The 27,639-nt window shown below is 39.9% G+C and overlaps 2 protein-coding genes across 6 annotated transcripts in view; both read right to left on the reverse strand.

Annotated features, from left to right (window-relative positions):
- Window positions 1-2,476: 2,476 nt before the first annotated feature.
- On the reverse strand, window positions 2,477-4,445 carry neurog2.L (neurogenin 2 L homeolog). Of its 2 annotated transcripts, XM_018233952.2 has the most exons (2): window positions 3,916-4,445; window positions 2,477-3,715 (listed from the first exon to the last, which is right to left on the reverse strand). In XM_018233952.2, the coding sequence occupies exon 2, from the start codon at window positions 3,712-3,714 to the stop codon at window positions 3,070-3,072; it is 645 nt and encodes a 214-aa protein (XP_018089441.1). In that variant the 5' UTR covers window position 3,715; window positions 3,916-4,445; the 3' UTR covers window positions 2,477-3,069. The 2 variants fall into 2 exon arrangements, with proteins under 2 accessions (XP_018089441.1, NP_001081802.1); NM_001088333.1 differs by having other exon boundaries at window positions 2,759-4,070.
- Window positions 4,446-15,642: 11,197 nt separating this feature from the next.
- Window positions 15,643-27,639, reverse strand: part of LOC108710251 (protein ZGRF1) — a 50,498-nt gene continuing 38,501 nt past the window's right edge. For 3 of the 4 annotated variants that reach the window (XM_018251405.2, XM_018251409.2, XM_018251398.2), the window contains exons 20-28: window positions 27,352-27,429; window positions 26,584-26,731; window positions 25,704-25,831; window positions 24,185-24,308; window positions 23,778-23,954; window positions 23,397-23,531; window positions 20,336-20,600; window positions 19,620-19,753; window positions 15,643-15,998 (exon numbers count right to left, since the gene is read on the reverse strand). In XM_018251405.2, the coding sequence (XP_018106894.1) occupies window positions 15,975-15,998; window positions 19,620-19,753; window positions 20,336-20,600; window positions 23,397-23,531; window positions 23,778-23,954; window positions 24,185-24,308; window positions 25,704-25,831; window positions 26,584-26,731; window positions 27,352-27,429 (1,213 nt within the window). In that variant the 3' untranslated portion in view covers window positions 15,643-15,974. The remainder of the gene's footprint in view (window positions 15,999-19,619; window positions 19,754-20,335; window positions 20,601-23,396; window positions 23,532-23,777; window positions 23,955-24,184; window positions 24,309-25,703; window positions 25,832-26,583; window positions 26,732-27,351; window positions 27,430-27,639) is intronic. The other variant, XM_018251412.2, reaches the window with a different exon arrangement.

Genomic DNA, 27,639 nt, shown 5'->3' on the forward strand with positions numbered 1-27,639 from the left:
ATGCCTATCATTGTCAGAGGGTTCCCCAAGCTTTTATGGGAAGTGGGGACAGGTGATAAAAGGGTATGTAAACCCAACCATAAGGCTGTTCCACTGAATCCCCTAGTTAGGAAAATAGGTTGTGAAAAAACAATTCTCTAACCATAATTATACTGACCAGAAAATTGTAAATGTAAGTGAAGAACAAAAAAGGGAAAGTTGTGCTCACCACTAAGGAGGCTGTGACCACAAAATACTTATAGACACATACAAGAGTCCTCTGCACTCAACCCATTATCAATATATTTAAGACAGCGACATTTTGTGCATACTGCTACTGAAAAATGCCTTACCCTTTAAACAAAACAGGGATTGTTTGTCCATATATTGCAATATATTTAAGCTGGCCAACTACGTCAAAGTCATCCCATATCTGGCCAGTCCTACGCTCAATTTTCGTCTGATTCATTAAGAATTCTATTGCTTCATTATACATTTTACAAAGGGACTAAGTTTTACCTGCAACTTACTTGCTGCTTTCAAAGTAAAACTCCCAAACTTGGCTGCCCTTTTATTAGACACCAGTGGGATCACCTGACTATAGCTGGGAAGGGTGGGAGCTACAACATGGAGCTGGTCACTGCTCCTGTATAACTATAACAAACAAGGGAAAGTTGTGCTCACCACTAATTTTTAAAACCATTAGGCAGGGGTGCAATGAGGCTGTGAGCATATATATATATATATAACAAAATACATATAGACAAATAGACTCAACCCATTAGCTTAAAGCACAATGGGTTGAGTGCAGAGGACCTTTTGTATTTGTCTATATAAAAGTAAGAGAGTTCACCTGTGAGAATTGTGGAGATCTGTTATCCAGAATGCTCTGGACCTGGGGTTTTGAGGTTATGGGATCTTTCCGTAATTTGGATCTACTATAAAATGACGTAAAAATCATGTAACATGAAATTAACCCAATAGACTTGTTTCACCTCCAATAAGGATTCTGGGATCAAGTACAAGGTACCGTTTTATTATTACAGAGAAAAACAATAATTTTAAAAAATCTGCAGTGTTTGGATGAAATAAAGTCTATGGGAGATGGCCATTCCGTAATTCGGAGATTTCTGGATAAAGGATTCTACACCTATACTAAGTCACCTTGCTGTTATCTTACATACAAAGATTACATGGAGAGCTGGGGAAATGTTGTATTGAAGAATATTGATCCATAAATACAACCTGCAGTTGCTGGACAAAAGTTTACAGATCAATAGTTAAGTAAAAGTATGGGATCTGTTATCCAAACCTGAAGTTTTCTGGATAAGCGGTCTTTCCATAATTTGGATCACCATACCTGAATAATGGGTGTCAAGATAATAAATTCCTTTCCTGTACTTCTGTTTATGGTATGAGTAATATATGTTGTAAATATATATAAGCAGAACCATGAATTAACACCACTGATGCTGATTATGTACATTCACTATTGGTTACCAACACACTGCCGATCTTTGTCACTTATAAGGCCCTGTCCCACACTGACCAACCCATATATATTGAAATGGCCACTTTGTACAATACTTTATACGAAAATGGTCAAATAAAAGCGTTTACAATAAGGTACAAAAGGCAAATAAAGCCATCTTTTAGGAAATTATATACTTTAATAATAATTAGCACAAGATCAACATGTCTTGCTGTAAATACAAATGTAAAATAAACTCTTTCAAATATACAAAAAAAAATACACATTTTTTTTCCAAGACATTGTTATTTAAAATAAATAAAAGGGAACATGTGTTTCTGTTCACAGAGGCGCTGCTGGTCTGGTAATTTCTATTTAATCTGCTGGAAGAATGGAGGGGTTCCTCATGGGGATAAATAATGCATGAAGGTATCCTCCCTTCTGATTTCTCCCCTTTCGTCACGTTCTTTTTCTTTTTTATCCTCCCCTTTTGATAGAGAGTCCAGCCCAAATGGTCACGCTTTCTTTCAGTCTGTACAAAAGGCTACAAATTATACAATGACATCTAACCTGGCTCTCTAGCAAACACACATTTTTTTTTTGTTCATATAAATCATCTGGGACAGATGGAAATGGGCACAGAGAAAGGCAACACAAAGGGTATTGTGACAAATCCGGGAAGGTGAAAAAGTGCACATCAGAGAGGAAGTTTTGGTTTGACAGTTTAAATTCCCACCATGGAGCAATGGGAAAAGCGCAGATGTGTCAGTGGTCTGTAATGACTTTGCCTCATAACCACATGATAATATGACATTCGCCCTTAACAAAAATGGAAGCTTCCTTTCTCCCACTTTATATATATATATATATATATATATATATATATATATATATATATATATATATATATATATATATATATATATATATATATATATATATATATATACTGTATATAATCAATATTCTACTTTCTCTGACAAAGTATTCCCTAGCCCTGATCACTCCCTCTGCAAAGTTACCCAATTCCAGTCTAGTCTCTTCTCAAACAATATAAATAAGGCAGTCTATATATATTTATATGCTGGTATTTATTTAACCCTATATATCCCCTAAGTGAGTCTATTGATGTGTAAGGAGTCACCCTGGACAATGTAACTACTAATGTTTCAACACTGTGCCCATCCAACCTACACCTCTCTGGCAAATGACATTACCCAGCAGCCCCTGATAACAGGAAGGTGATAGCTGTAGTTTGAACAGGTGCAGCTCAGGAATTCTAAACTTACACAGTTTCTTAATACAAGGTTTCAGTTCACATTGCTGATAATAAAATAGACCCAGCAATGTACTCCATCATATGCCAGGGGCATGACAGCAGGGGGAGTAAATGCTATACAGGTAAGCACAAACTCAGGGGGATCAAGCCCCCCACTTCTCCCCATCAGCAGAACCCACAGAGTGCAATTTGGTCACTGCAGGATGATATTATTACACTATATGGGCTCATGCTCAATAAACTGGGTTCCCAGGAAAATCATTTGCACTGGGGCCCCACTGAGGTATTCTTCATATGTAGCAATTGGAAGTGTGAGAATCCATCATAGTCCAACAGGAGTTCAAATGAAAGCGCTGCTGGCAGACATGAAGGGGTTCAGGTGGAGCTCAGAGGGCTGCCAGGACTCAATACTGTCCGAGGTGGAGCTGGCAGGGCTGGCCGGGGAGAAGGAGCAACAAGAGGAAGAAGGGGACGAGCTGCAGCTCCAGGAGGGGCTCTGGGATGAAGAGGAGTCCTGCACCAATATGGCTGCTGCTGGGGTGGAAGCAGATCGGTGCACTGGGTCGCCAAGGCGCAAAGTTTCGCTAAGAGCCCAGATGTAGTTGTAGGCAAAGCGCAAGGTCTCTATCTTGGTGAGTTTGGCATCTTCAGGTAAAGAGGGCAACACTTCCCTGAGGGAATCAAGCGCAGAGTTCAGGTTGTGCATGCGATTCCTTTCCCGGTTGTTAGCTTTAACGCGCCGGGTCTTCTTGATCTTTAACACAGTTTCTCCGCTCTTGCCCTGAGCGCGGCCTCGGCTCCTCCTGCATCGCGGGCTGTTCTCTTCCCCCTGGTGCTGTCCCGGGCTGGTGGGACTCAGGAGCTGCTCATCGTCCGAGCTGCACGTCTGCGTCGCCGGGGAACGGAAAGAGGAGGTCACGGAGCAGGGGGAGGCAGAGGTCAGGTCCTCCTCTTCATCGCGGTACTCGCACTTGAGCAGCACCATCCTAGACAAGCGCAAACACACAGCCAATGGTTAGCCCCAATGTTGCACTGACAACTTCACATCCACTTACTATAATAACCCAAACATCATCCCACTTACTATAATAACCACAAACCCCATATATGTACATGGTCTGTGCCTCTCACTACTTCATGCGCTGTCGCAAGTGACAATGCTGCAGTTGCAATGGAAGTTACTTACTTTATAACTTGGTGTTTGGCCCCTGAAGCAGCAGGTGAGTTGGGTCGAGTCGTCGGGTTATAGTCGTGCAGTAGACTTGCTGCGTGTTCCCTGTCGGGCGTGGTTGCGACTGTCAGCTCACAGTGTATTATGAGTGCAACTGCCGTGTGACACGCGCCCCGCTCTCCAGCTCAAGTGATGCGCCTTGCGATTCAGCGGCTGTGTGTCTGGCACACGACTCTCCTAAAACCCCTTATATAGTCCCGGCAAAACAATCAAAGCTACCCCAGGGCACAGCACCCCTCCCCGGCTTATTCTTTTCATTATCATCATTCATATTATTCCTTTTCTCCCCCCCTTTACCTACTGTCTTGCGCTCGGACTACAGCTCCTGGGCTTCTTGCAAGCTGATTGGCTGCCCCGCTCGGCTGAAGCGTGCCGCTAATGTTATTAATGTAACGGGGGTGTGTCTCAGCCAATGGAGGAGCTTGGATGCAGGACAGGGGGTCCGGCCAGACACGCGCTCCCTTTCAGTAACTCATGAAGTCTGCGGAGGGGGAGGATTGGGGCTACTGCTGAGTGCAAACATGCGCCTACTAACACTTGCACTATACACTCTTTATTCGTCACCCTAAACCCCAGCAGCACTCACCTATCATAGGGGCTGCAACGCTGTCATGTACAGCACCGAGCAAACTACAAACTGCAGTGCAGCCATAGCAACATGGAGGTGCCCACAAGTATCTGTATTGATGCAGAGGAACCCTGGGAATTTAATTATAGAGAGGGCTCCGTAAAAATATGCTCACAAAATATAGACATATTTATCGCCGAATATGCTTTTGCCAGTTTACTAACCTGCGGTAAATATAAATTTGCGAATTTTCTTGCGCAAAAATAAGTTATTGCATTCGCTGAAAAAACCGCTACGCACACATTAACGGCTGGTTTACTAAACAGCGAAATGTGCAAAAGACAAAATTTACGCAAGAATATTCGCAACATTTTACAGCCACCTATGTAGTGGCGTAAAAGTATTTTTTCGCCAGAAAAATCTCAAGGGGCAGGAAATATCCCATAATACTTTTTTTTTACCCATCATTCTTTGCTGATAGGAGAGAGATCTGTAGCTATTGCTGACAGGATGTAATGCAACAGCAGCAGTTTCAGCTCAGAGGCGTATTATTGGCAGCGGGCATCACAGTCCAAGGATTCGTCAGCCTCTACGCTTTTTTGGTTTCATTGTGATTGGCTACATTAAACTGTGCATTTCTATGAAGCAAAGAGATTGACTGGTATGATTTCTTGTTCATATGATTTTATTGGCAGAAGGGTTTATATGATGCATAAATGTTTGATTGGTGTTACTCTGGTAATGTTGTTGGATGGTATAATCATCAGTCAATAAAGTTTATGAGTTTTGAAGGTGCATTTGTGGCCATAAATGTCACAGTAAAAACTGCCATAATAACCACCATAATACAAGACTATTTTATAGCAAAAATATTTGCGAAAATGTAATTTGTCGCTAAAATTACCGCTAACGTAAGCTGGTTCGTTATCGTAGCTACCGCAAGTGATCACAATGACTTCTGAGCGCATCGCTGTTTAGTAAACGTAGTCGCTGCGAATATTCTGGCAGAAAAATATTCTCAGCGATAAGTGGAAACTTAGTAAGATTTACCGCACTTTAGTAAACGGACCCCTCAGAATATAGTAAGAACTGCACGGGTCCACTTCTGAATACTATATATAAATTAGAAACATGCACAGCTTCTCACTTAAAACATTTATTTATGCATTTTATTCACAGCAAAAATTAATGTTAATACATTCAAAAAAAACACCACAGTGCAGTGCCTCCCCCCGTCTGCCTACCTTGTGTTAGCCACTCCCTCCTGACGCGTTTTGCGCTATTGGGCGCTTCACACTGCACTGTGTTTTTGAATGTATTAATATGAATTTTCTGCTGTGAATAAAATGCACACATAAATGTTTGAGGAACCCTAGGAATTCCAGCAATCCCACTGTCAGCTGCCTCAGTTAGTGATGAGCGAATTTCTCCCATTTCGCTTTGCTGAAAAATTCACGAATTTCCTGCAAAATGGCGAAATATTCACTGGAAAATCGTGAAATCGGAAAGTTTCACAAAAAATTGTGAAATTCAGAAATTTTCACAAAAAAATTGCGAAATTCGGACATTTTTACAAAAAAATTGTGAAATTCGGACATTTTCATGAAAAAAATCGTGAAAACCGGACATTTTCTCAAAAAATCGGAAATTGATGCCCACGTCCAAGCTGGCGCTGGATTTTAATTCAATGGGTGTCTGAATAGTTTTGACGCTCGCCGATTTTGACGCGAGCGACTTTTCAGACGCGCGTCCAAAAACGTCCGAAACGCGGAAACTCACCACAAATTAATGCCAGACGGATTTATTCACCCATCACTAGCATCAATAGGTCCAGTAGACTCGTGCAGGTGTATTTATAATGCCAGGCCCACACTGGGCGGATTCTCAGGCTGCAGATAAACACAGGCTAAGAAGCAGCCCCTACACTAGACTGGGAGCTCTTCTGTGTAGGCCCCAGTGCAGGCAGATGGAGCAGATATTGCCACTGAAATGCATAAAGACTTTATAAGTATTGTTCACCTTTGAGTTCACTTTTAGTATGATATAGAGAGTGATATTCTGAGACAATTGTTTTTTATTTATTATTTATTGTGGTTTTTGAGTTATTTAGCTTTTTATTCAGCACCTCTGCAGTTTGCAATTTCTTCAGTTTGCATTGAATAGGAGAGACCTGAGTAGAAATATGAGTAATAAAAAGTAGCAATAACAATACTTTTGTAGCCTTACAGCGTTTGTTCTTCAGATAGGGTCAGTGACCCCAATTTGAAAGCTGGAAAGAGTTAGAAAAAAAAAGCAAATAATAAAAAAACTAACTGCAGAAAAATGATCCTTGTATTGAACTATTGCATTCACTGCAATTAATATAAACTGACAATAATATGAATAATAATTATCCTTGTGACTTGTGTCATTGATACCAGACCGTTTTAGTAAACTTTAGTAAAGAGACAGTTTGGTTATAAATAGGGGTGCACTGAATCGTGAATAGCTTGTTTTATTGAATATATAGATGTTAATGCAAGTGCATTGTAGGGGTACAGTCATCCCATAATGACCCACTTAGATTATAATAGCATTTTTACACAATCTTTAATCATTTTCTGTCACATTAAAAGTTACGATTTCAGATTTTTTTTAGTTTTATGCATAGTCTTGGCCTTGGTTAAAGAAACAGTAACACCAAAAAATGAAGGTGTTTTAAAGTAATTAACATATACTGTTATGCTGCCCTGGTAAAACGGGTGTGTTTGCTTCAGAAACACTACTATAGTTTAAATAGACAAGCTGCTGTGTAGCCATGGGGGCAGCCATTCAAACTGGAAAAAAGGCACAATATGTGCAGAGCACAGCACTGGCTGGAGCAAAGCAGTTCTGGTCTTAGCACCTTCCATAGGGCTGAGAGTAAGTACAGGGCTCTGCTGACTGTACCTGCTGCTGCTCCCTAACATACAGGTCCGGGCTGAGAATTAAAATAGGCCCTGGCATTTCAGGTACACATCAGCCCACATAGAGGCCCAAACAGCCCCCACCAGCCCACTAAATACTGACATTCTATGGGACCTTATAGCAGCCCCTCTGGCATTTGCCAGAACCCACAGATTGCCAGTCCGGGGGGGGCATTGCAATTCTCTGCAGGTCTTCGTTTCCTTTTGGAATGCAGAGACAGAAAATTGCAGGGCAGGGAATCCAAGAAACATGGTGCTATGCCTGATAGTTTTGCTCAGCCTGCGGTTGTGGAAGGGCAGGCACTCGGAGCAATTCGTTTTCCGAAGTCGCCCAAAGTTTCCTCATGAGGCAATTACGGGCAACTTCGGAAAATGAAGCCCTCCGAGTGCCTACCCCCAGGCAATTTTAATTTTAGCCGGCGTAAGGCAGATGGGGGAGATTAGTCACCCCAAAGAAGAGATGTCACCTGGCGACTAATCTCCCCGAATCTGCCCATGTGCCCCTACCCTAAAGGGTTAAGAGATGCTGCCTAAAACCGCCCCTTTGGCCAGATCACAAAACAAGCTGATAACATTTGCGGGCAAATTGTTACCATTTAATTAGAGCAACCCTCTTTGAGTTTACGGCTGTCCCATTACTCTTTTCTTTGCTACTAACTCTTTTTCTGCCATTGTCTCATCTGGGTTCCTCCCCCCACATTGTCTTTTTTATTATGCTCCTCTTTTCCTGATCAGTTAAATCAGCTATCATATACTGTACTGACCTGACAGAGCTCTTGGTTAACCATGTTTCCTAACATTATTTCTGATTTTGAGGAAACAATGCTTGGTTGCATGATAACATTGTATTTTAATGCATAAAATGAATCATTTATGTCACAAACAGCCTACAAAGTAAACGCAAAATGCAGTGAGAAAAATTGACTTCGAGGTTTTCTTTTTGCAGCGCAAGAAAACACACCCACTGACTTGCATTGTGCATAAAAAAGTACACTGCAAAAAAAAAAAAAAAAGAAGGCCCGTTGACTTTTTATTATTTTATTTTTGTGTCTGTGATGTCAGTGTGTTACAAATATAACATTAACCACACCCACTCTATCGTTTCTTTGGTTAAACAGCTCCCATACGCCCTCTGTCCAGAAACAACTTTTCCCACTGGATTAGACAATGGCATAAATACAAATACCCTATAAAAGGCTTATGCAACAAAAGGTGCAACATTTACTCCAGGTCTAGTCACATTCAGCAACAGAGTAGCACATAGTGTTTACTGGTCACCTGTTTGAATGCAAACGCCTGATTGGCTGCTATTGTGGTAATACACCTGGACAAATTTTGCACCTTTCATTACATTCCCAAACAATAAACGCACACAGTCATTTTACCACTGGGGTTTCCCTAATCTGGTATTTCTGGCCTCATGCATCTCTGTAGGTTGACCCAACAAGTTGTGGCGCTTGTACTGAGCAGTTGGTGTGTAGCCCGTCACACAGAGAAGGCCCGGACTCGCAAACTGTGCGTTCTGGCAAATGCCAGAGGGGCTGCTGTAAGTTGCCATTGATAGTCACTATTTATTGGGCTGGTGGGGGGTGTTTGGGCCTCTGTGGACCTGAAATGCCAGGGCCTATTTTGATTCTCAGCCCAGACCTGTGGGGAACCCATCTAAATATACCATTAAATATGGAGGTGGCTATACGTGAGAAAATCCGGGATGCTCTCTGACCCACAGCTGAATAGTTGGAGAGCATAAAGATCTATACATACTATGGCTTTCTATTGTTTGGGTATTTCAGGAAACGTCCAAGTTGTGGTTACTCTCCACTTTCTCACCTGCTGATGCACCATTCACTCGTTGACATACAGCAAAAAGTATAAAACGTATTATTGGTATGTGTATGATCAGCTCAGGGTCAACAAATCAGATCTAAAGGGATTCAGGTCCACCTGTACATGCTTGCTGCACCACCAGATTAAATTGTAATGGGGTGGATTATTATTGGTAAAGTTTTCTAATGTGATAGTTTGTAGTGGCTTTAATATAGTAACAGCTCTTACGGTCTGCTACCCATTGTAGGGTTATTCTTGTTCAGCTTTCTCTCCCTGAAGTGGTTGTTCTGGCACATACAGTTACAGTAGATAGTAGTAAGGCTGAATGGCTTTTTAGCAAGGGAGAAAATACAGGGTTTTACATTGTTCCAGCGACTGGCCATGTAGGAGTCGGGAAGGATTTTTTCCCCTTTTTGAAGCAAATTGGTGTTTCCAAATCAGCTAGCAGTTAGGCAAGTTCTATTTAAACAAAAAGGTTGAACTTGACCATGTGTCCTTTTTTCACCCTAAATGACTTTGTTACTATGTAGATAGTTCTGCTTATGAATTCCTGCTTAAAACTGGTAAAAAATCAAACATCACCCTTATTTACCAAGAGCAATGTCAAATTGTGGTTCCTCAGCGAAGCCAAGAAGACAGGGTCGTTGTGCTTAAAGGGATACTGTCATGGGAAAAAATTTTTTTTTCAAAATGAATCAGTTAATAGTGCTGCTCCAGCAGAATTCTGCACTGAAATCCATTTCTCAAAAGAGCAAACAGATTTTTTTATATTCAATTTTGAAATCTGACATGGGGCTAGACATTTTGTCAATTTCCCAGCTGCCCCAAGTCATGTGACTTGTGCTCTGTTAAACTTCAATCACTCTTTACTGCTGTACTGCAAGTTGGAGTGATATCACCCCCCTCCCTCCCCCCCCCAGCAGCCAAACAAAAGAACAATGGGAAGGTAACCAGATAACAGCTCCCTAACACAAGATAACAGCTGCCTGGTAGATCTAAGAACAACACTCAATAGTAAAAACCCATGTCCCACTGAGACACATTCAGTTACATTGAGAAGGAAAAACAGCAGCCTGCCAGAAAGCATTTCTCTCCTGAAGTGCAGGCACAAGTCACATGACATGGGGCAGCTGGGAAATTGACAAAATGTCTAGCCTCATGTCAGATTTCAAAATTGAATATAAAAAAATCTGTTTGCTCTTTTGAGAAATGGATTTCAGTGCAGAATTCTGCTGGAGCAGCACTATTAACCGATTCATTTTGAAAAAAATTTTTTTTCCCATGACAGTATCCCTTTAAAATGCACAGCACATTCAACAGTGAAATAGTGTCACCACTGTCCATTGCATGAACTGTCTGTAGAGGTCAAACTGTTCAACTCCGACCCTTTTGTAGGGAAATCCTGCTTTACATCCACAGAAAAAAGCACAAAAACAGGCAAGGATGAAAAAACTCGGCAGACAATGGCATTGGCTCGTCCCACCAGCATTTCTCCAAGAAAAGGAATTATGTAAGTGGCAGAGAAAGCCCTTTGTTTGCCTGAACTTTGCAGGGACCCCAGAAGTTTAGGTTAGGTGTGTTTATAGCTGTTTGTTGCACAGCAAGGGATGGACCCCACAAGTGGCAGGCTCGGATGGCAGCAAACAATCCTTCTTTTTCTGTAGATCAACTGGAAAGACGTATAAAGGCCCATCGTCTTCTTGTAAAAGTTAAAGAATAAGTAAAGGAGGCAAGAAAAGAAAGAGAGAGAGTGATCTGATTTATGTCCCACTGTTATGGCAGCACTGACTTCCCCTATAGGAAAGGAGTGAATTTATTTTTTTTAATGAGAGCCACTACTCATTCTCCATGCAAAAAACAGAAATGTAAAATTTTGTAGTATTTGTAGTTTCTGCCACTAATTAAACAAGCAAAGTGTAATTCACAGGGGGAATTGCCAAAGTTGCTGACGTTTTACCTCGGCCCAGGGTATTTTTCCCTTGAATGCCACACCACTACCCACAGCCATTCACATGAACCCTATAAAATAGGAAATGTTCCTAATTTTTCATCTTAATCTATTAAAATAGTGGTGCTCAGAGGAAAAATACCACAGGCCATTATGTTTTTATACAAATGGAGCACAAGCCTGGGGTATAATATAAGAATTCTAAGCACAGACAAATTGACACCATTCCAGAGACGTATGTTTTCCTTGTCATCATAATAATTATCAGCAAATCCTTGCTCCTTAGTCGGTGTATTTGCTTCCAGCTGTGATAAGTAAAAACCTTAGACACATGTAGCCACCTCTCCTTAGGGCTCTTACACACAGGCATTTTTTCCTGCGATTCGCTCTCTTCCGTTCAGCCGCAGGGGAGCGCAGGAGTAGACACACTCAATTATTGTGAAGGGGGCTGTACTCACACAGAGTACAGCCCCCTTCACAATAACTGAGTGCGTCTACTCCTGCGCTCCCCTGCGGCTGAACGGAAGAAAGCGCAACGCAGGGGAGCGCAGAAAAGACCACCCATGTTTAAGAGTGTGCATCTGAATGATATCCAAGTTTAGGTGGGGGTACCTATGTGCCTCTCTCCTACCCCTTATGAGTGTGCAATCAGTGCTTTTGCCTGGGAAAGGAAGTAAAATAGGAGGAAGTGGAAGTGATGTCACATCCAGTTCATCCACATCTGGAGCATACCCCTACAATAACCACTAAGTCTTGGCACACACTTATAGTACTTATTATAGTACCTATTGGAACACACTTATAGTACTTATTATAGTACCTATTGTGTGAACAAAACTCTTGGTGTGAGGAGAGCTTGAATCTTCAATAATATTTCAAATACTTCAAATACAATTACAGTCACAATTATACAAGTACCCTTATTTAAAATCATTGACATTTTTTCAGTGTACGCTGAGAATTACATGTACTTTCATTATGCAAAAACATATATTATGGGTAGAATTCTGTTTAATGTCACGCGATGCAAACCTTAAAAAGTAAAAAAGTTTGCAGAAAGCACTATTTTTCTAGTGGGAGGTTCTGGGAGGATGTGAAATACTGCAGCTTCATTAAGCTCAAGTATAAAAGAGATTTAATGGGTGCAGGCTGGCTAAGAGAGTGGCCACTTAAGAACTCAAGTCGCCCAAACTTTGTGCTAGTCACCATGACACAATGGGTGCTATCTTTTGTCTCCTTTAACAGTCTCCGAAATGTTTCAGCCTAACTCCATGGCTACAAGAAAATACATTTCAGCACAGTGGCCAAAAGAGACATGGCCTGGATTGCTCTGCCTCCCACACACTTTAGTTTTGCTCCAGAACAATCAGGAATAACCCTAGAAGTGCAGTCGTTGAGATTAAGAAGGGCAGGGAGAATGAGCGTTATTTTTTTCCCCTCTTATTCTACAAAGACACATAGAAAAGAACAGCCTATTGTGCAGCAGCTCTTGCCTGCTAAAAGGGACGCTGGCCATCTAGGCAAAAGTGGGAGAATAAGAGCACTAATCGCTGGTACGGCAGACAAATACGATTACCAGCTCGGAGCCCTGAGTCAGAAAGTCTCATAGACTTTAAGATGTTAATCCCCGGCATAATCCTTCCTTTGGCGTGTAGGAATAGTGCAGCCACAAGAGTTGTTTTGTTATTTATATTGGCGTTTAATAAAACTCAGCCAGTGCTGAATGGACTGCCCACTCTCCAATGGTAATTAATTCCCCATTTCAGTGACCCAATTGTGCGGAGATAGAGGAGTGGGAGAGTCGTGGTGCTCCAGTCCTCCTTTGTGTTGTTACACTGCTCTCGTGCTCCAACAGCTATGGAAACTCATTCTTTTGATGTCATTCAAGGAGTTTTCCTTGGGCATCTCCTTAACTTCAAGGATGCTTTTCTTTTCACGGCCTCATTGAAAAGCTTGTGCTAGCTTGGCCACCTCTGTTGAATTTAATGATTTGGCTGAAAGCCCTTTGGGGTCTGAGCAAGGCAGAGATTGAGAGAGAGAGGGAGGGAGGGTGGATAGTAGGCAGCTATCCAAGTTAGGCTACTCAGACCTGCACACAAACACGCACATAGCAATTGTTTAGATTCGTATGAGAAGAGCACTGGACTGTACAAGGACTGGGGGTCATATATAATATGGATAGTGATTAAAGCTCAGGAAAGTGTTTCCTTGGATAATAAATAAGATTCTTCCCTTTTTTGCAAGCGACAGTACAATGAAGTTTACAGCTGATATTGATTTGCTTCTGTTTTGTTATGGAAATGCAAAGCAAAGTAATTACATTAGTTGAGGGTGGGCATTATGAGTGCAGAGCTTCTGTGGAATGTGCACCAAATCTCAGCATCCACAGCAACAATGCTTAAGCTGATTTAAGACTAAGCACTTTCTACACAGATGTACCGAGCCTGACACAATGTACGAGTCATATTATGTTACGATCACTTTAAATGCTGGGACTGGTTAAAGAGACACTATATTGTATCTCTACATTTATTAGCCTCCCTTGAGTGGGATATGAAGCATACAAAACAATTTATGTGTTAGCATCACTTTAAATGTTGGGGCTGGTTAAAGTGAAACTATAATGTGTTTCTACAATTATTACCCTCCCCCCTTGAATTATAAAAATTATAAACACCCAGGGTAATTTACTTGTGAGCTCCGCCATTTTCTTCAACTCCCAGGCATCCCCTGCACTGAAGCTGGCTACGTGCACAGTATAGAAACGGATAAAGTTCTGTATTGCACATGTGCTCATCAATGGCAGCCAGGGGGTGTATTTGCATGTTAAGGTGGCCATAGACGTAGAGATCGACAAACTAGCAGATCTCTCCCTGATATGCCCACATTGAGGTGGGAAATATCCGGCTGATCTGATCTTGGGCCCTAGGGCCCAACGATTGGATCATAATGCATCCGATACGGGCAGTGGGATCACATCAACACACAGATGCGGCCGAGATCCAACAGGATTTTTTAACCTGTGCGATCAAGATCTGGCCGGCTTCTGGGGATCAGGGAAGCCCGTCGGATGGCCCCACACACGGGCCAATAAGCTGCTGACTCGGTCTGACGGCAGCTTTTATTGGCCTGAGTATGGGGGCTTTAAAGCTCTTTTTGAAAACGAGGATCACTGGCCAGGGGTAGGAGGTAAGTTACCAGAATCACCCTCCAGTGAATCTAACTTTCTTCTGGAGGCAAGGAATATAATCACTATTTGCTATTTATAGTGGGTCCCCATAATCCCCTTTGGGAGAGTAATAGTTCCTCTTCCAATAGCCAATTGTAATTCAAAGTAGATAGGTAATTAATTCTATCCTCAGTCTTGAATCCTGAGCTGGTATCCCAAAAATGAATCAAGGTCTCCTTCTAATATAGGTTAAGAAACACTAAACAAAATATCTATAACGTCAGTCTATTGATGCAAACCTACTCTGAACTTTTATGAACAAAAGTATTATTTCCCTTTATTTATATATAGCACTGACAAAATCCATAGATCTATTTATGTTTAGTTGGAATATACGAATAATAGAAGAAATCACTAGATGCCATTAACAGGAAAGAATTAGGATTTGCATTTTCTCTTGCACCGGGAGGATACCCTGTATCTCTGCACGTATTGACAGCCTGAATCAAAGTGACTAAAATTCAGAGTTAACCATATGGCCAGGGTGAGTCGGACTGCCTACATTTTCCACCAGACAAAGAGTGGATTGAGAGCTGAAGAGAAAGAGGAAAAAAAACAACTTTCCGGCTGATGAAGCTGTTGTCTGGATGCAATGATCCCAAATCTCAAGGCATTATTCCAGGCTCGGACTGAGACGTGATATGTCATATGATTAGCATCTTTCATATTTACAAGGGCAGCAGAACTGGCCCGGCTTTAAGGGAAAGAGGGGGGGGGCATATGCTAAAATGGATTTAGCATTTGAAAGAAAGAAAAGGGACGGGATAAATGCACTTAAACGAGGATTTCGTTTTACTCCCGTTGAGCACTAATGGATTGTTGATTGAGACTTCAAGAAACTGTACAGGGGTGTCAGCCAGAATGAATAACTCTACGTTTTGTCATTTAGTCGTTTCGAAACCCTCCATATTTAAAGAAAGTACATAATCATAATAATAACTCTGCATACACAGATATTGTTCCCCAGTTACCATCTTAAATACATGAGTGAAAAGGAAAAAACGGTGACTGTTAAAGCAATATATTTTCTAAAATTGAGCATTTGCAGATCATTTTAAATGGATAAAAAATCAGTTGTATCACTGACTGCAAAAAGCTGCACTAGAAAAAACAGAACTTTTTTTCCTGAGAGTCCGGTTGGAAAGAGTACACCAGCACCACCTAGTGGGAGTTTTAGGGCTTTATTCATTTATTACTACTCCTGCAAAGAACATACGTGCATAAAATAGATTATTAAAAAGTCTGCTGCTCAGCAGCAATATACTGCAAATGCCAATGAAACGTCTGACACTTCTGTAAACTCATCTGGCCAGGAGCAGGCTAAGGCCAGCAGGTTATTCAGCTCTGTATTATATAAAGGAGGCTTCTGAACCAATTCAGTGTGTGTTTGTGTAGTTCATCCCCACCTCTCTCTCCAGCGCTGTGTGGTTCGACACAATGCAGGGTGGATTTAGGTACGACCTAAAAAGAAACAGATTCTCTTCTCTTTCGTGTCATTCAGCTCAGTGGAGAAGGGTTTACCTGCAATTAAAAGAAATGAAAAAGAAATTAGAGCTTAAGCTTTTCCTCTGTGGGGATTTACATTTAAGCCAAGAGGCTCTAATCTAAAGGAACACATGAAAGCTCACTTTGTAATTGTACTCAGCAATTAAGCCAGATTTCAGTGTTTTGGTGGAACCCAGACTTTTTTTTTCTTTTTTAATTCAGCTTTTATGGTCTTTTTAAGATGTAGAACATTTTTTTTTTCCATATAGATTTTAAAACTTCTCACTTATATAAAAAAAAAAGGATTTAACTTCTATGAAGAGGGTAAGATCCGAGGCAGGTTTTTATGATGACATGACACACAGGCTGATAATTCCTCATGGCAATCCAATAAGCCAGATAATGTAGGATTTGGGCATTAGTAAACAATAAATGCACTTTCTTAAAGGGGAACTATCACGAAAATTAAAATTTAATATAAGCTTCAGCATACTGAAATAAAACAACTTTCTAAATACAATCAATTACAGATTCTGGATCATTTCTAAAATATTCAATTCCTGCAGGAGTTGGGAGTTTGATTTTGAATGACAGATCCAATATATCTTATAGAGGGGGGGGGGGCTTCCTTTCCTTGCAGATTTATTACAGCTCACTCTATTAAAATCACAAAAAAATACTGTCTCAATACATGCAGAATTTGTGCCAAAGAAATTCATTTTGTTACATTTTCTGTACAGTTATTTGAGTGAGCTCTAATACAACTGCTGGGAAATTAAGCCCCCCTATAAGATATATTGGATCATTCATCTGACACCCAACTGCTGCATGAAGACAGAATGAAAAGAAACAGATACTGCACTAATAACAGGTATGGGTGATCCAGGAGAGCAGAGCCCTGGCATATGTTTGGAGGTGTGTGAAATGCTAGTGTGGTAACTAGAAGGATATTAGAAGTCACCAAATAGATCTGTTCCAACTACTAATATCATTATTTTTTAAAGTGGGGTAGGGAAAAATATGCCTTTCAAGAAGGCAGTTTCTATAGCTTCTACCAAAAAAAAAAAATCTTAAATTAAAGCTGTTTGTAACAATGTCCAAGGTATTTAGTGGAGCAGTTTTAGGCCAAATTGGATTCTGTGCCAAAAATGTATCAGGGCCAGCAAATAAAGTATCTGAGAGGAGTAAAATATTTATCTAAACAAAAGATGACAGGAGAAATTAGGAGTTTTTTATGACCCAAGTGCAGTTGCAGTCCTGCAAATTTCACTACAGACAGTTTTGCACAAAACCCAATTATTTGAAGGTACTGCGTCAAAATGTGTTCCTTGCACTTCCATATAGATACGCTCAGCACTGCTCGGTCCTTTCAGCTACTCATTCCAAATCCAACTCACTTGCACCTGTTGACACAGAGGAACTCTGGAGCTTCAGGATTCCCTTAGCATCCAGACAGGGCACATGATATTCTGGGGAAAACACTACATTATAGGAAAAAAACTATGGAGAATGTGTTTTGCTTGCTGCACCTGCGGACATAAATAACCCCCTATGATCAGACAGGACAGTATCAGCATCCAAGATTCAAAGCCAGCTTGATAAAGAGCAACTTAATTCAATCAGTAAAAGTACACAATAGAAAACCGGCAAACTTCAGGGAAAGGAGTTTCCAAAACCCTTCTTAAACAGTAAGTATAAATATTTACTGTGATATTCCCAATAAACGTAAATAAAATGTCTTTCTATCATTCATCATCCTATCTGTCTATCATCTATCTATCGACCTGTCATTCAATTATCTACCTGTCATTCATCTATCAACCTGTCATTAAATTATCTACCTGTCATCCAGCTATCTACCGGTTATCTATCTATCTATCTATCTATCTATCTATCTATCTATCTATCTATCTATCTATCCATCTGTCTGTCATCTATCTACCTACCATCTATCTGCCTGCCATCATCTACCTGTAATCTATCTGTCATCTATCTACCTTTAATCTACCTGTCATCTGTCTATCTACCTGTCACCCATCTATCAACCTGTCATTAAATTATCTAACTGTCATCCAGCTATCTACCGGTTATCATCTATCTATCTATCTATCTATCTATCTATCTATCTATCTATCTATCTATCTATCTATCTATCTATCTATCTATCTATTTCAGTTAGCTGGTCACTAATTTTGCACACGGGGTCCCTAGTACAGATCAGTTTCTAGTAAATTACACATACAGCTGCCAATTAATAGGTAAGGTTAGGTCTGGAAACATAATGAGTGGTCCTGCCAGTTGGCAGCGGCACACAGATGCAACTGCTGGGAGACCCCAGCTTACTGTTCACTTTCAGGGTTTCAGTTTTTCAAGCACCTACAGAGGAGAAAGCCTGTCAAAAGTGAGTCAAAGATTTTACTAAAGCAATCTATTCTATGGTACGTCCCCAAGACTATTACTCATTAGGGCAATAATCTTTCTATAGGCCCATTGGAGCCAGCATGTGCGAGTGCGAGTGATCAGTAAATACAGCTTGACTGTACCATTCTGAAACCCAAAAGTGAAATACAGTAAGAGAAATAAAAGCTAAAAACTGCACTCTGATGGACTAAAGGTTCTTCCTGCTTCTTAAAGCTCTGTACATCTGTATTGCTTTTCCCTCATATAATTAGACATTACAGTTATGAACTGAGATAAAAGTAGTAGCTTAGAAGTTGAAGGTTCTACCAGGTACACTGCCGTGGCTGGAGGGGATTATTTTCCACAGACATGTAGTCTCACCTCTACAGACATTTGCAGATGCTCCCTGCTGTGTTATACTGTTAAATGACAGTTTTTGCCTGCTGGGTGTAGGCAGGATAGAGGAATAAAACGCCTTACTAGCCTTGTCCACACCTCTAGTGCTTTATTATTTAGCGTGTTTAGCTCCTCTCTACAGGGGGGGCAGACAGAAGCAATCTGGGCACACTAAGTGCTACAGGAGGTGGGGCTCTGGTACAGTTAGGTATAAAGGATAAAACACATTTCTAAATGTTATGCAACATGGATTTCATACAGTTCAGAGAGAGGCACAGGTTCTACCACCAATTTCAGGCTGCCTCTTGCTCTAGCTAGCCACGCTCTCTTCAGGGGCACAGTATACTTACTGCCTTTTTACTACAAAGTGCATTTGCTGGGTCTTTGTTGTTAATGAATACAATATAACCAATGTGCATGTATGCCTATGTGATTCTGTATACAGAAAAGCAATTATATAATTAATAAGAATTAAATAGGCAGTTGTACAGGTATGGAAACCCGTTATCCAGAAAACAGAGAATTATGGGAAGGCCATCTCCCATAGACTCAATTTTATCTTAATAATTCTGTATTAACTTTTTTCTCTATCATAATAAAACATTACCTTGTACTTGAACCAAAGATACAATTAATCCTTATTGGAGGCAAAACAATCCTATTGGGTTTATTTAATCTTTAAATTATGTTTTAGTAGACTTGAGGTGTGAAGATCCAAATTAAGGAAATATCCATTATCTGGAAAACCTCAGGTCCCAAGAATTCTAGATAACAGGTCTCCTACCTGTACTCTTGTAACCAACATTAATTGTTTGTCAAGGTCTATAGTACTTAATATATTCATATTTCACATCAGCTTACATTCCCTTCCATTGTTTTGGATTTTTTCTTTTTCATGTTTATATCCTCTTCTAGTTTCTTCTCTTGGTAGCGCATAAGGATTGCATTAAGTGTTTCTTCCCACTGACTTACATGCTTTAAACCATTTTGCTGCCCTGCAGAGGAAAACATAAGAGAGAATGGCTCAAAGCAAACATTACAAGGTGGTTTAAGAAGCATATTTTATTTTGAAGGCGTTATTGGGGATGCTATAGCATACATTAAAATGCTTTAGCTGCAAAGCACAATAGTTTTAATTTCTTATTTACCCTTATTCTACCTACAAATAATTCTATAATGTGTACAAAACTATCATGTGATATAATTGTTTTTGCATACTGCAGTTGCATGGGATTGCAGTGAGATCCAATTTTTAAAGGCAAACACAATTTTTAAAAGTACAATTTGGTTGAAAAAAAAATGATTTGCACGATGATCTCATATAGCTTCATATATCAGATGATGAGATGATGATGGAGTGGTTATTCTTTGTTAATAGGAACCAAGTGCTGCATGCAGACTTTCTGCAAATCCCTTCATCTTTGATAAATTTTAATTGCATTAATGTACATTATTTTGTGCTGTCTTTTGGCTTTTACTGAGACGATAACGTTAATTGCAGTGATTTAAATTCACAAAATATATCCAGCATGCAAAAGACTATAAGGCATAGCAGCAAGTGCTGTTTCCCAACTTACTTTCACAGTGATGGATCACATGTTCCCAAAGTTTGTTCTTCCTCAAGCAGGCAAGATTAGCAATGATTAATAAATGTCTCTTCCCCCTGGTCAGCGCAACATTCATTCTCTTTTCTGAATCTATGAATCCAACTTGCCTTGTCCGAACACAGGATAAGATAATTATTTCCTTCTCGGCTCCTTGAAATGCATCGACTGTTGAAACTTGAACTGCTTTTATATCTGTGGAATCATAGTGTGTATTGCTGGCAAGTGAATTAAAAATCTGAAACAGAAATAGCATAATGTTTTGACATATATCACTGTTTTAATACCTTGCCTACTGCTTATATCAGTCTTTGAATGGGCACAATAGTTGTTAGAACCAGTATTTGCTGCTCAATAGATAAAAACAGCCTTGATTCGAATGGTGCAGCAGTAGGCAGAACGAAATCTTCAGAGATATCTCCAGTAAGCAAGCTTGCAATGGGTCACAAACAGTACATTTCTTAAATGAGAGAAAGTATGACGAGCATTATTTCAAAAGCAGCATTTAAGCTGCCACACAATCTGGTTGTCAATCTGGAAGTTGAATTGATGCATTTAAACGTTGGCCCTTTCCCAATAAAGATACAGAATTAAGCATTGGTCACCCCAGATTTCTAATTATGGATGCTCTGCTGAGGATCTGCACATGCACCAAAATCCTAGTTAGAAATCCTAGTTATGAAATAATGCTACAGGTGGCCAGCATTAGTTATTCCCAGGATTTCAAGAGAAACAAAGGAAACTAGGAACAAAGCCTTGGCCTAGTCTGCAAGAGCACCTTATAATGCTACCAGCTATGGGCAGCACTACACATACAGAAGCATGTAGCCTCCAAACCAAGTTAACCATATTGGGGACTTCTGGGAAGCCTCTTGCTTTAGCCAAATACACTGACTGACTGTGTAAAACAAAAACAACAATAAGCCAGTAAATACTAATATATAAATATTGTAAAGGTATTATTCAAAACACTCAAGAGTTGCAAGTTGTAGCAGGTCAAGTGCCTACAAAACTTGTGACTATGGGGGTGGGGGTAATGTTGTGGGCAGGTAAATGTGGATGCGGGTAGCAAAATAAGCTTCACTGCCTACTATCCTGCTTTTCCCCTGTTTATACTGCTTTCAGCCCACAGCACTCTCTCATTAAGAATGGTTCTGTTTGATTACTTTGTAAAACCTGCAAAGGAGAAGTAAAACCACTAAACACCAATTCACAGACTGCAGTCCCATGCACACTGGGAGCTGACTTGTCCTGGGCAAGTACATATGTACTGCTCTTCAAAAACAGAGAACCAAGCAGAGGGTGTAAATGGTACGGCCAAGGGTGGCAGCTACTAACATCATTGCAGTTCTGCATGAACTACAGGTGCACAGTTAAGTTGTGGCAATTCCCACTGATGGCTGGGAAACAGGCCAGAGAGTCTTGGTGCTAAAATAAAAACTCACTGGGGAGGCTTTACTGCCCCTTTAAGACCAGCAGCACATGCATCTATGACCCCTGTATTCCTTTGAGGGAGATTAAATCACTTGTCCCTGCTAACAGCTGCTTCTATTTTCTTGAATGGGAAACTTTCTGTCTATTGCAAATGCTTCTGCCAGTAGGAGGGCATTGTTCAGGAACAGATACGTAGGGATTCCTGAGTAATACAGGCCTACAAGCAGAAATGACTGACAGACCGCACGTTCCCCCTTGAAAAAAAAAATGTCAGCTGTCAGAGGGTATTTCGACACTCTTAAAGGCCCTCAGTAATCAGTTATACCCTTGTGCCATGAGCTTTAGAGGCAATTATACTATGTTTTGCACTGATGATATATGATGACTGAAGGGGAATGACACACAAGGAGATTTGTCACCAGCAGAAAATCTACAGCTCATGTAAAGCACTTTATGTGGGGGTTTGAGGAAAGCCTAAAATAAAATAAAGCTGTAATTATTGGGAATTAAATAAATATATTCAGCAGTCTTTTCTTCATTCACCTTTTCACTAACTCTTGAGCTTAAATAAATAGTTTAAAAGCTGTAATGATAAGTGTATCCCTGCTGGATTACAGAAATCATTCAATTCAGGACACACACATGCTTTCAGCTCTCCCATGCCCTGCACAGGCTCACAATGTTCTTTTAGCTTCACAGTGAAGAGACGTTCGGGTCACGTGATAAAGCTGAACACTATCCCTGGCTTCTGCCCCCGTCTGCTTTACGCGCTCAAGATGTATGCCTTTCGTTGCCTAGATAAGAAGGCAAGCTTTCAAGCTACTGCGCTCCGTTTTTTTAAGAATATCAGCGAGCGTAGGAGCAGAGGAGAACACAGACATATTTGCAGCGTTGGGGACATGGGACAAAAACATTCTTTTCAGAAAAGCTGCTTCTGTGTTAGAAGCATAAATACTTCTGTGTTTATATTTCCCTTAAAGAGATGTCCATGAGCTTTTTTCATTATGTCACAGGGTCAGGAGGATGCACATGCGCACTAGCGATGTATTGCACAACGATTTTAAAATGGTGGCGGCAAAGCACAAGAAACAGAGACATTTCTTTCAGCTCCTTTTGCAAAAACATTAGGCTTTTGTGTACTTTTAAATACAGCATTTCAGGAGGGGGGTAAAGGTAAAGAGTTTCAGCTAATTTGTGTTTTATATGTTTCCTTCTCCTTTAATAGAGGGAAAATGCCTTGTTCCACATGTTCTCACAATTAAGCTAAATCGGTTACCTGCGACAGAGCAGATTTTCAGCAGGTGACAAATCTCCTTGTCTGCCATGGCCCTAAAAGCCTTTTGACAAGCTGGATGCACGGCTCTGCATTTACAGCTGTATTACTACCCATAACACTGGATGTAAAGCCGAAGGAAGAGTCATAAAATTAGTGATTTACATATCTCATTCCTGACCTTTCTGTGTGAAACTAGCATCCAAAATATCGATTCCATCTGAAGTTGTCTTCGTGAACTGCTGTGGTGCAGTAAAAGCTACCTTACGGTGTATATGAAAAGACTAGCAATAGCTCAATACAAAGCAGCTGTTTTTATAGACCAACCTTGTACATCTGTGACTTGTACAGAGTGATCACACCAATCATAGATCCCTCAATTCCGCTTGCAATAAGAGACTGGATAAGTTTTACTGTAAAGTTGGCTTCTTCCATATTATAAAAGCTGTTGTTTCCCTCCACCTAAACAAGAACCATGTTATGAAAATAATAACGAAACATTCAGTACGTCTGTCAGAGACCAGATTATGTCAGTGCTGTTTAGCAAGAGCATAAAAAGCCATTTTCAAGGCCATTTTTCATTCGTCTTCATTCTATTTATGCTATGCTTTATGAATTTTGTCAATTTGGCCTGCTGCTTTTTAACTGGCAAAACCACTGAAATCCACTGAAACTTTGTTTTTGAGTTTCATTCAATTGTTGTTGTACCTGTTCTGTGCCATTCACATTATAAAAGCATAATGTTGGTAGCCAGTCCAAAAGAGGTTTTCTGTCTTCTTCCGATACACCATTTATGAGATGGCTGTCATAGAATAGTTCATTAGCTATGGAGCAAATAGCAGGGTGGCATCGATATTGGGTTCTTAACATTATAGCTTTATGACCCTGAAAGCGAGGAGATTTTAAAGTATTCAGTCAGTTATTAAATGCAAAAACTACATGAATTTATTATAATATCCAATTGAAAAGGGATTGTTTAGAATAAGGGAAATTGTAATATGAACAATTTGAATTAGCCTTATGTTTTTGACAAAACTTCCATCATTAGAACACAGCGTTACAGTGGATACCATCAATACAACATAGCCTCACTAAAATATAACAGTAGAACATACCATCAGACAAAGCCGGCTGTGTAGAGTTTGTTCTAGACCTTTTTTGTGGGCCGGCTCCGAGCCCTGTATGGTTGGAGACAGCTGCTTTGGATCCCCAACAAGAATGAGCTTTTCACACTGAAATCTGAAACAATTCAATTAAGTGAACAAATGGTAATTTTATTTTTTAAGTGAAATATAGTTTTGGTTGCTATGTACAAGTCTGACACATCGAGAGTCAATGATCTCAAGAGAAACTCAAAAATGAGAGATTTTTTTAATTTGAAATCTACTCCACTAGTACAGATATGGGATCCATTATCTGGAAACCCGTTATCCAAAAATCTCCAAATTACAGAAAGGTTGTCTCCTATAGACTTCATTTATCCAAATAATTAAAATTTTTTAAGGGGAACTATCACGAAGATGAAAATTTAATATAAGCTTCCAGGACTGTATTTAGGTCCGAAGCTGCCCTAGGCATCGGAGCTAAATACGGCCCCTACGTTGTGCGTGTGACGTTACACGCATGGATGTCGTGGAAGTGACGTCGGGCACGCACTTCTGCAAACCAGTCCGGCCCCCTACCCCTCCAGCTCTTTCACCGGATTTCCAATGGAAATCTGTGGAAGAGGCTGGGCGATTTATTTTTTTTTAATTCCAAAAAAATAATTTATAGCACCTGAGGGCCGCCCTCCAAAACCTGCCACCCTAGGAACAAGCCCTCGGGTGACTTAATAAAAAATACGGCCCTGTAAGCGTCCTCATACTGAATTAAGAAACTTTTTAACTATAATCAATGAAAAATTCTGCATTGTTTCAGAAATAATCAAGTTTATATTCACTATTCCTCTCTCAACATCTGTTTCTCTTCATTCTGTCTTCATGCAGCAGTTGGGTGTCAGATGGATGATCCAATATATCTTATGGGGGGCTTCCTTTCCTAGCAAATGTATTAGTGCTCACTCAAATAACTGATTCCAGTACAAATAAAATAAATGCCTTTTGCACAAATTCTGCATGTAGAGAGAAAGGATTTCTGGCGATTTTAATAGAGTGAGCTCTAATACATCTTCTAGGCAAAATAAGCACCCCTATAAGATATATTGGATCATTCATCTGACTCTCAACTCCTGAATAAAGACAGAATGAGGAGAAACAGATGCTGAGAGAGGGATAGTGAACATAACTTGATTATTTCAGAAACGGTACAGAATTTTTTATTGATTGTATTTAGAAAGTTTCTTATTTCAGTATGATGAAGCTAATATTCAATTTTCATTTTCTCGATAGTTCCCCTTTAAGAATGATTTCCTTTTCCTCTGTAATAATAAAACAGTACCTTGCACTTGATCCAAACTAAGAGATAATGAAGCAAAACCAGCCTATTGGGTTTATTTAATGTTTACATGATTTTCTAGTAGACTAAAGATCCTAATTCCAAAAAGAACCGTTATCCAGGTCCCGAGCATTCTGGATAACAGGTCCTATACCTGTAGTTGTTAATGATTAGTTACCATAAGAGGCCGCTGTTTATTACCTTGCAACTGGAAGCATAGATGTTGGCTCTGTCATCTGGCTACACTCATCTAGTACTACAACAGGAAATTTTAGATTGCTTAAGCAGGCAAAAGGGCAGGAGGCACAGGTTGCACCTACTACACGGACCTGTTTTATAAAAAATAAATAAATAAGACAGGAGAGATCATGTACACATTAAAGATGATTAAACATCAGCATGACTATTGCAAATGAATGGTGTTGGGTACAATGATTTATAACAGCGAACTCAAGACTAGGGATGCACTGAATCCACTATTTTGAATTCAGCTGAACCCCTGAAGTCTTTGCGAAACCGAACCAAATCTGAATCCTAATTTGCATTGCAATGGGGATGGGAAGGGGAAATATTGTTTACTTCCTTGTTTTATGACAAAAAGCCACGTGATTTCCCTCCCCGTCTCTAATTTGCATCTGCAAATTAGGATTTGGATTTGGTTCGGCCGGGCAGAATGCACTGTAGTCAAAGCACTGATTCAAATATTATCATTGCTAGTGCACAACAGTCAGTGCAGGAATGTAAGAGTATAAAATTATATTAATTACTATATAGTAAAAGGAACAGTTGCTGTTTCCTTGCTGATTCCTTTTAAAGTGATATACAAAAACTAGTTACAAATACAACGGTATATCAAAAATGATCTATAGGGCTAAGATTACACAGAAACGCCTAAATACTTTGCAAATCATTGGTACATTATCAGAAAGGCCCAGAAGGGAGCACGTATATAACTGGTCAGCGCTGCCACAAGATCTTGCAGTATCAGTTGATTAAATAGTTTTTTGAAATATTTAATAGTATGTATATGTGGTTAAGCCATGCAGAACAGTATACAAAATTGTCAGGCTTTCCTACATACCTGTCCAAGTAGTATTTTGTTGGTGCCTAACTTATGTTGTTCAATACTTTTTCTCACATATGCTTTCTCCACTGGGGTTAAGTTGTCTTTGAGAAGTGCAAGAAGCTCTTTCAGTTGCTCGCTTTCATTTTCAGACCCAGCATGCAGACTGTTAAATCAAACAGCATTTGCAAGAGCAGAATACATAGGTCATATAAATATGTAGTGGCAACACAGGGTTGACGTCTTTTGATATACAGTTTCTCAGCTTGATCAGGTCTCATATAGTGGATTCAAGAGTGATCAGAACAATGGTTCAATAGTGTAAAAATGGACATACTGGTTTATCAATGTTCTTCCCATTTTAGCTAAAAGGCCAAGCGTATTACAGGTATGGGATTCGTTATCCGGAAACCCGTTATCCAGAAAGCTCAGAATTACAGGAAGGCCGTCACCCATAGAATTTTATCCTAATAATTTAAAATTTTAAAAATGATTTTCTTGTTTCTGTAATAATAAAACAGTAGCTTGTACTTGTTAAAAACTGGTATAGAATGGAGGCAAAATATGCATATTTGGTTTATTTAATGATTAAATTAGTAAACTAAAGATCTGTTATCTGGAAAAGCCCAAGTCCTGAACATTCTAGATAAGAGGTCCCATAACTGTACATATTCTGCCAGGAATTAGTCTGATTCAAAGAGGTTATATACTAAATTTATAAGAGGTGCTGGCTCTACTATCACTATTTTGCACTTTCTTAATATGGAAATTTCAGATACCGCTTACCTGTAAGGAAGGATGGGCTTTGCAATTTTTCTAATGCTTCCCACTCTTATAAACTGGTTAAATCCAAGATCCAGCAATCTGTTTACAGAAACAAAGGGAATAGCGTCAAGCCAACACTTATTCATGTAACAGAACCTTTTAACCTTATAGTTTGTTAAATCACAAATATTACTCAGGAGCATTCCAGAAATTATCAGGAAATGGTTGATCTGTAAGAATTACTTAGATTAATTTATTTTCCTACTTTGTGGGTCAACTGGTTAATTTTTCTCTCTTTTTTCTACATTC

Source organism: Xenopus laevis, chromosome 1L (assembly GCF_017654675.1).
Source record: "Xenopus laevis strain J_2021 chromosome 1L, Xenopus_laevis_v10.1, whole genome shotgun sequence".
In the NCBI taxonomy this organism is placed as follows: domain Eukaryota; kingdom Metazoa; phylum Chordata; class Amphibia; order Anura; family Pipidae; genus Xenopus; species Xenopus laevis.